The following is a 9,132-nucleotide window of genomic DNA, read 5'->3' on the forward strand; positions in this document are numbered from 1 at the left end:
AAAAGACAATTTAAAAAAAATAATAAATGAATGAATTTATTTCAATAATTATTTATTGACTAAAATTAAAGAAAGTAATATTGTCATTCTTAAATTAATAACGTGGTTTTTTTAATTTTAGTTTTTAATTTTTTTTTAATTATCACCAATTTTTATTTAGGGTAAAAAACGTATATGTGCCAAGGGGTTTAAAATTACCCAAATCAGCCAAACGAAATTCTGATACATCAATCCACCAAAGAACAAATATATGTAATTCGAATTAGTTTTCAACGTAATTCGAATTGATATAACTCGAATTATTTGAAAGAATTGGCAACATGTAATTCGAATCAATATGTAACGAATTATAAAAATTCGAATTAGTAGGGAATCATGCTTTTAAGGTAGTTCGAATTAAGTTGATTTGAATTACTCAATTTTGCAAAGTAGTAGTAATTCGAAACGAGTTCATTCGAATTACGTGGGAGTTGCTTATATAAGGAGTTCGAACCAAGGTCATTCGAATCACTTTTCCATTCTCAAACCCCACCAAATCCCAGAGAAAACGACCCAGAATCGGTCCGAGAAAGAGTGGAGCGGCAAAGTCAGGCAATGGGGGACGATCCGAGAAGGCTATATCGACTGGATGGAGTTGCTCATATCGCCGGGGTGATCAACGACGAGGTTAGTGGTTTTTGATAGTGATTTCTGATATTGGTTTATGTTAGTGGTTTATGATAGCGGTATTGATAGTGGTTTATGTTAGCTGATTTGCATGCAGTTTTATTGGCTGTTTATGTTAGTGGGTTGGGCTAGTGGTATTGCATGCGGTTTCTTCTAGTGGTCTTGTTTGCGGTTTTGATGGTGGTTTATGTAAGCGGTTTATGTTAGCGGTTTAGGGTGATTTATCTTAGCGGTTTATGTTAGCAGTTTAGGGTGGTGGTATTGATGGTGGTTAATTGAGTGGTTTTGCATGTGGTTTTCGTAAGTGGATTTGCGTGTGGATTATGTTAGTGATTTTTTGTACGCGGTTTTAGTATGTGGTTTTGCTAGTGGTTTACCACCATTATTTTGTGCATGTGTTAGCCAGAAAAGGTTTATGTTTGCGGTTTCGTAAGAAATTCTGTTAGTGGTTGACTATATCTGTTATTGCAAGTGGTATATTTTAGTTGTTTACGTTGTGAGTTTTATCTGTTAGTGGTATTGTAAATCGTTTCTAATTATGCGGTCCATGTATTGCGCAGCCCCGGCGTTGCATATCGAGCATGCGGCGACAGCAGGGGATGCGACTGGATGATAGGTACGTTCCGTACTTGCAGATGGCCGGATTATACCATCTTGCGAGACTGAACGACAGATGGTTTAGATTGGACGAGCCCCTTGTGAGTGCCTTTGTGGAGTAGTGGCGTCCGGAGACGCACATGTTCCACATGCCGTTCGGAGAGTGCACGATCACACTTCAGGACGTTGCGTACCAGTTGGGGTTGCCAGTAGATGGACGTTACGTCAATGGTTGCCTGACAGACTTCCATGTATACATAGATGGTGGCAGGCCAGCTTGGCAGTGGTTCCATGAGTTGCTAGGTGTGTTACCTCCCGCGAACCAGATACAGAAGTTTGCAGTGAACTGCACCTGGTTCCAGGAGACTTTTGGAGAGTGCCCCGAAGGGGCGGATGAGGAGACGGTGAGGCGCTTTGCCTGAGCCTATATCATGATGTTGTTGGGCACCCAGCTGTTTGCAGACAAGTCAGGCAATCGTATACACATCAGATGGTTACCGTTTGTGGCTAGGCTTGAGGAGATGGGTGGCTATAGCTGGGGGTCGGCGGCACTAGCATGGTTGTACCGTTTGCATGTGCTGAGTGGCCAACAGACATGTAGTGAAGTTAGCTGGGCCGTTACAATTACTTCAGTTGTGGATCTTTTGGCGTTTTCCTGGTTTTAGGCCTGCTGGGTATGATGCGTTTAGCTGGCCCCTTGCCTCGAGGTACCACTATCGTATTGAACTATTTATCTTTAGTTTATTTATTGTCAATTTCTCATGCAATTTTATGCCTTTTAGAATCATTAATGACCACAGTACCATGTTTAATTTCCTACGCATGTGGTCAGGTTACAATCCTGGGATTAGCGAGAAGGGACCTCGGGTACAGATGGCTCGACTGAAGATCGACTTGTTACAGGCTCGGGATGTAAGTACGCTAATCTCATATGTATAGTTAATGCTTCTTTCAGTTTATACGGTTTAACGAGTTCGTCAAATGGATTTGATTTGCTTTTTTTAGTTTATATGGATGCCCTATAGCACACCCGACGTCCTCCAGGTTGTCCATCCGGAGGTCTTGGAGCCTCGGCATACGATGTTATGGCGGTGTGTGACCTCCCTGATATATTTTGCGGTGGTTGAGTGGCATCAGGTTGATAGAGTGTTACTGCAGTTCGGCGGGGTACAGCCTCCCCCGCATCCCGCCCTGAACATCGACTTCTTGATGTCGAAGGACGAGAGAGGTGGTGACCGTTGGTTCCCGTCCCATTTACAGCATTGGCACCTTCACTGGGAGACACGTGCGGACCACGTGTTACGGTTCGACGTTGTTGCTGACCCGGGACCCTCACATGAGTTCTTGGCCTGGTGGCATCAGCATGGAAAGAGGTTCTTGTTATCTGAGATGTACTTGGGAGATCCGAGAGGTATTCCTATTCCTGTTGAGGCGACACAGAGGGGTGCCGGCCGAGTTCCAGATATGGACCGAGTTGACGACGTTCCTGACAGGCGTCGAGTTGAGAGGAGAGCTCGAGTCGGGACACGTCGTAGCCAGCGTGAGTGGAGATGGCTGGACCAGGCTATGGAGGAGGGTGATGAGGCCGGTAGGGGCGGTGGTCGACGACGAGGGCATGGAGGCAGGAGGAGGGGGGCTGCTCCTAGACATGATATGCCTGGTCGTGGTGATCATGCCGATGGAGGAGGGGCTGCAGTGGGGGGTTTTAGGCCCGCTCATGGCGGACTTGGTGGAGAGTGGTATGGATCTGATATGGGAGATCCATCGAGCCATGCTGACACCGGGCTTGGAGAGGGGCCTCTCGGAGATTACTTCATTGGTGTTCCGACTGATGACCAGACACCTCAGGAGAATACTCCATGGGTGATTCCGGGATCCATGTTTTCAGAGTTTCTTGCCGGTGATGGGATTGACGTGGATTTTGGTGGATCGCATTTCCTAGATGAGATCACCACCATCATGTAGGAGGATGAGGCAGCCCGTCGACGGGGACAGACGTCGGGGACGCAGGCAGCGTTAGATGTCAATCTGAATGAGCCTCCCTCCGTGGGCCCTGTTCAGCATTTCGCCTTAGGTGGGACCCCACCATCCGCACATATTGCTGCGTCACATTTAGTCGCCGGACCATCATCGACCAGACCCACACATGTCCAGTCTAGGGCGCCTGCACAGCCACCCCCGGATGACGAGGAGGACGAGATCGAGGATGAGGAGCCCCTTATCCGGAGAGGTCATAGGGCACGAGTTCCACCCCGTTGTGGCATGGGATCGCACCTCTTTAGATGATTTGTGTATGGTCGTATATGCTATTTCGTGAACTATTTGTTGTATGTTATATCTTTTCGTTATCAGTGTTGTATTTTACTTTGTTAGTTCATCAGATCATGCAGCAGTGAGTTTAACATTGCGTTATTATGTATTAGTCACGGTGCAAACATTTGTATTTTCCAAATGTAATTTATTTCCATAATAGTTAACACATTTAACATACATGTCTTCTACGAGACGGATTTTTCTGCACTGAAAACCTACTAGTTAGCAAACCTAGTACATCTTTTTCTAAAAAAAAAGTACAGATGATAAAACTAATTCCAAGTGGAACACAAAACAAGACATTACTATTTATTTCACCCTGCATGGCTGGGTCCTCCGGTCTGTGGACAACTTCGACGAGTGTGTCCAGGTTGCCTACAGAGGCCACATCTCTTGGGCCGGTTCGGATCTGCCTCATCCATATTGGTTCTTATCCGAGTGGACCGCGAACGACCCTCCCTCGCACGCCTCATATTCGGGTCCGGTATAACGGTCGGCCCGTCATAAGGTGGCCAGAAACCCTCCGGGATTGGAGGTGTGAATCTCATCCGATATACACTGAAAACCGAACTTAGTCGATACACCTGGTGGAGGTATGGTTGCCAAGTAACACGTGAGTAGGCACAGCATGCCAATGCGTGCGGACATGGAAAATGAAGTGCCTGGAAGTAGCCACAATCACATGTCTGCGAAGCTAGTGAGACCCTGTAGCTACCCAGTGAGAACGAACCAGTCGGAGTCGTCTCTACCACTATGTACTCCGAGTTATCCCTGTCATATACAGTCACCGTGAAGCACCTAGCCGTCTTCAGATTGGCCTCGATACACTTTACCAAGTATTGACTGAATTGTTGTTCGGTTCCCAACTGGGCCTTGGCCTCCCTCCCCTTGCGGACAAATAGCTTAGCCAACCTGCCGTATGTGGCCTTCACCAGCGAGCACACAGGGAGGTTCCTAACACTCTTAAGGATTGAGTTCACACACTCAGAGATATTGGTCATCATGTGCCCGAATCTGCGACCCTCATCACAATACTGTGTCCACAATGAATACTCAATCCTGTTCGCCCAGTCGCACATGGCCGGATTCTCAAACCGCAGAATGTCAAACCAGTAATCGAACTCCACTTCGGTCTTTGCATCTGCGGCATTCACAAGAAGCCTCCGAGCGTCTTTGCCCTTGAAGGTGAGGGCGAAATTTGCTGCTACGTGTCGAATGCAGAATGCCCGGTATGCAGCCGGAGGTAGCCATCCCCCATCAGGAGCGTCAAGGGCGGCCTTGATGCCGTTATGCCTGTCCGAAATAACTAGAAGACCTGGCTGCGGTGTGATGTGCTGACGGAGGTGGGAGAGAAAGAAGAACCACGAATCAGCATTCTCACCCTCAACTAGTACAAATGCCACATGGAGTATGTTGGAGTTCCCGTCCTATGCAATTGCGACAAGCAACGTTCCCCCATACTTACCATATAGATGGGTGCCGTCGATACTCACCAACGGCTTGCAATGACAGAATGCCTCGATACAAGGTGTGAACATCCAGAACATCCTATGAAAATAAGCATGAGACTCGTCCAACTGTCCCCCAACTCGAACAGGGCATGTCCGAAGGACTGCTACTGAACCAGGCATGGTCAACTGGACTCCTAACACCCACATAGGGATCTCATTGTACGACTCATCCCAGTCACCCTAGATGACGACAATAGCCTTCTGCTTCGCCATCCAGACCCTCCTGTACGTCGGCTTGAATCCAAAGTGTGCGGCCGTGGCATTTAGGAGCACCTTGATGTTGACGGATGCATCAGCCCTCACCATTGGCATAATGAATGTCGCTATCACATGATAATCCAAACTCCTATGGTTGCTGGAGATAGAGGTGGCGAGACACGTATGCAGTCCGTTGTACTGTTTCACTTCCCAGACTCCCTTGCGCTGCCGGAGACTCAACCGAATCAACCACGTGCACCCATTCCCAAACTCAGAACACTTTTCCACATACCGGCGATAGTCAGACTCAACTACCTTGTACTGTACCCCTCGGTGGATGCTGTAAGTCTTCACACTCAACAAGGCCTCATCTTTATCCTGAAACTGCTGACCAACCTGGAACTCTGTCATACCAGCAGACCCGTCCACATCTCTAACGCCAAATCCAGCAGCCTGCCCAGAAAGCCCATCATGCCTCATGGCATCCAGGTCCAATGATGAAAAATGGGGTGGGTACTGCTGTGTCCCAGAACTAGATCCACCTGCAGCCCCTCTCGGGTCACTCGCTCCAAGATCATCGCCACTGTCGTCAGTAATCAGATCCGGCTCAACATCATCGTCATCTGGATCTTCAAACAATCCGTCTCCAACACCAGCTGGTGTAGAACAATGTACTGAGGTCGGAAGATGTTCCCCTGTACCAACCTCGTCGCCGACATTGCCGCTGAGGTCAACAGCGAACGAAGGGAAGGCGACAGGCTGGGTCGGTGGCTCATATGCAGGGACGGAGGAAGAAGCAACGGCAGGTCTCGAGCTAGAACCGGCCACCACGGCTAAAGTGTGCGTATTCCGGTTCGAACCCCCCGAGCTGGATACCACATCAACCAACTTTGCCAACAGCTCTGGTGTCCTCACCTCGGAAAACTGCCGGCGACAATGATACATGACCTGCAAGTCCTCATCACTCCCGATCGTGAAACGGTCATACTTCACGGTATCTTGGAGCACCGTCGTTGGAATGCGATAGAAAAACTTCTTAACCCTTTTCAGACCATCAAGACCAAGTTTCAGAAGTACAGAGCTAACAAGGTCATCATAGCTCGTCGTAGGCCTCACGATAATATGTCACTAACGTTGGCCAAAGCACATTAAGCCACGTTAACTCCCACGTTAACCTAGTTAACGTGGAAGCTAACGTGAAGAAATAAGGTGGTCGACAACGTTAGTGACACCCAACATTGTCACTAACGTTGGAAGCACACAAGCCCCCAATAAGCCACGTTGACTCCCACGTTAACCTAGTTAACGTGGAAGCTAACGTGAATTTCACTAACGTTGGAGATGGCTAGCAAGGCCACGTTAGAAGCCACGTTAACCTAGTTAACGTGGACTCTAACGTGGAAAATAGGGGCAATTTGAAACGTTAGTGATAATGGTAAGTGTCACTAACGTTCTCGAAGGATGGCAAGCCTACGTTAAAAGAGCCACGTTAACGAAGTTAACGTGGACTCTAACGTAGGGAAGGGGGAGGCTTCTCAACGTTATTGGGAAAGTTGAGTCCCAATAACGTGTGCGAAGGACATAGTAGAAACGTTAGTGGCAACGTTTGTGCCACTAACGTTGAGGTTAACGTGGCTTTTAACTTTGGTGAGGAACGTTAGTGAAAAAGGTGATTGTCACTAACGTTCTCGAACCCATATTTTCACTGAACGTTAACACCACTAACTTCCTGAGACAAAGTCCATACCCATTTCATACTTTCTCTCTGCAAGTAAAAGTTAAGCCCAATGAAGAAGAGAACTGCTTCAAACTCAAGATCCAAAGGCCCAAGACTCGAAGAATCAACTAGAAGGACAGAAGAGTAGTATATATAGGAGTAGCTTTGAATTATTTGGGAGTTGGAAAATATAGGGAGCCTCTTGGCATAGAACTACTCTCTGTATTTTACTTTCTCTGCACTTCTAGTTTTCATCATGTATTCTCCATCTTTGTTTTCATTTTCCAGAGCTATGAACAACTAAACCCCTTTCATTGGGTTAGGGAGTTCTGTTGTAATTTGATGGATCAATACTAGTTTTCATTATTCTTCTTCTATCTTTTCTCTTGATTTTACTTGAAAGCTTTCGATCTTCATCCAATTGGGTAGTTATCTTGGAAAAGAAGCTATTCATACTTGGATCTCTTCTGAACCTTGAAAGAGGAATGAAGAGATCAAGCTAGAAATGCTTTCTCATGCTGGACTGAATTGGGTTTGGATGGATATGTGACTATAATCCTCTCAACACTTGATTTGGGAAATGCATGTGGTATAATCAGTGACCATACTTCATCTCTTCTCATGAGCAATTGACCAAGGAATTAGCTATTGATCAAGATTTGAGAGATTGAATTACAAGAAATTGTCATTCAATCACTTAAGATTGCCAAGGAGATCAATGAGTGCATTGATTGAGGAAGAGATGAAAATGAGATTGATCCGAAGAATGCAACATCTCCTAAGCCCAATGAACTCCCCATTTCTGATCTTACCCATTCTCTTTAATTTCTGTCATTTACATTTATGAGCAATTTCCCCATTCCCATTTAAGATTCTGCAATTTACTTTTTGCTATTTACATTTCCACCATTTAATTTTCTGCAATTCTCAACTCAATTTCTGATTCGCTCAACTAGAACATTCCTCTAATTAAAGTTGCTTGATCAATCAATCCTTGTGGGATTCGACCTTACTCTATTGTGAGTTTTTACTTGACGACAAATTCGGTACACTTGCCGAAGAAAATTTGTTATGAGACAAGTTTTCCGTGCATCAAGTTTATGGTGCCGTTGCCGGAGATTGATTGTGCATCAACAATGATTAGATTGGAGGATAACTAGATTGAGCATTTTATTTTTGTTTGATTTAAATTTCTGTTTGAGTTATTTACTTCCTGTTTTAGTTAATTTCTTCCCTTCCCCCTACTTTTTCTTTGTTATTTACCATTCATCGCACTAACCCACTAACTGTTTGATATATTGCATCACTCACACTAACAGTAATTCTGATAGATATACTTTCTGCACCTATTCTCTTTGCTTGTACTTGTTGGTTGTATGACAGGGAGAAGAAGCGGGGCTTCAACTTCCTTTGATTCTGAACCTGAGAGAACCTTCGTTAGACTAAGGAGGGAGGCAAAAGACAAACGTGTAGTTGGTGCTAAAGAAGAGGAGGAACACTTTGAGGAATACTTTGAACCAAACATGAAAGAAAACATGGGAAACCATCATGAAGAAGAGGCTCACAACCATGGCAGAGGAGGTCGAGCAAATCATGCTGGGGAGGATAGAAGAGTTTTAGGCTCTTACATCAATCCAAACCCAGGAAACTGTGAAAGTAGCATTCAAAAGCCGACCATCCATGCCAACAATTTTGAACTGAAGCCACAGCTCATCACCCTTGTATAGAACAACTGTTCGTTTGGTGGATTGATGTATCAGAATTTCGTTTGGCTGAATTGGGTAATTTTAAGCCCCCTTGGCACATTTACGTTTTTTACCCCTTTATTTATCATATTAACATTTTTAATATTTTTTGTTATATTTATAAAAATTATAAATACTTTAAAAAAATAAAAAATAACACTAAAAAAATAATGTTATCAACACAAGGGTGACATTATCATCTCCAAAATTAGCTACTTCTATTAAGAGAAAGTCTAAAGAATCAACTCTATATGTAGTCAAACAATGAATGTTTTAAAAATATTAATTTTTAAATTTCAAAAACTAATTTTATGTTGAAAAAAACGCGCGATACAGTTTTGGATCGCAATGTGTAGATTTAGTTTTTTCTCCGCTTTATTAGATT

General features: G+C 44.8%; 1 protein-coding gene across 1 annotated transcript; it reads right to left on the reverse strand.

The window, feature by feature from the left end:
• LOC110265161 lies at positions 3,891–7,036 on the reverse strand. The gene is made up of 4 exons (XM_021108000.1): positions 7,033–7,036; positions 5,682–6,118; positions 5,070–5,267; positions 3,891–5,003 (listed from the first exon to the last, which is right to left on the reverse strand). The coding sequence occupies exons 1-4, from the start codon at positions 7,034–7,036 to the stop codon at positions 3,891–3,893; spliced, it is 1,752 nt and encodes a 583-aa protein (XP_020963659.1).

This window comes from Arachis ipaensis, chromosome B07, assembly GCF_000816755.2.
Source record: "Arachis ipaensis cultivar K30076 chromosome B07, Araip1.1, whole genome shotgun sequence".
Taxonomy (NCBI): domain Eukaryota; kingdom Viridiplantae; phylum Streptophyta; class Magnoliopsida; order Fabales; family Fabaceae; genus Arachis; species Arachis ipaensis.

What these genes read in the sequence shown, in the direction of transcription:
- LOC110265161 (XM_021108000.1), bottom strand. An exon ending in CTGGTATGACAGAGTTCCAG is followed by an intron (nt 5,268 to 5,681) that starts GTTGGTCAGCAG and finishes GTCGTCATCTAG; the next exon opens with GGTGACTGGGATGAGTCGTA. An exon ending in TCTGTCATTGCAAGCCGTTG is followed by an intron (nt 5,004 to 5,069) that starts GTGAGTATCGAC and finishes GCAATTGCATAG; the next exon opens with GACGGGAACTCCAACATACT.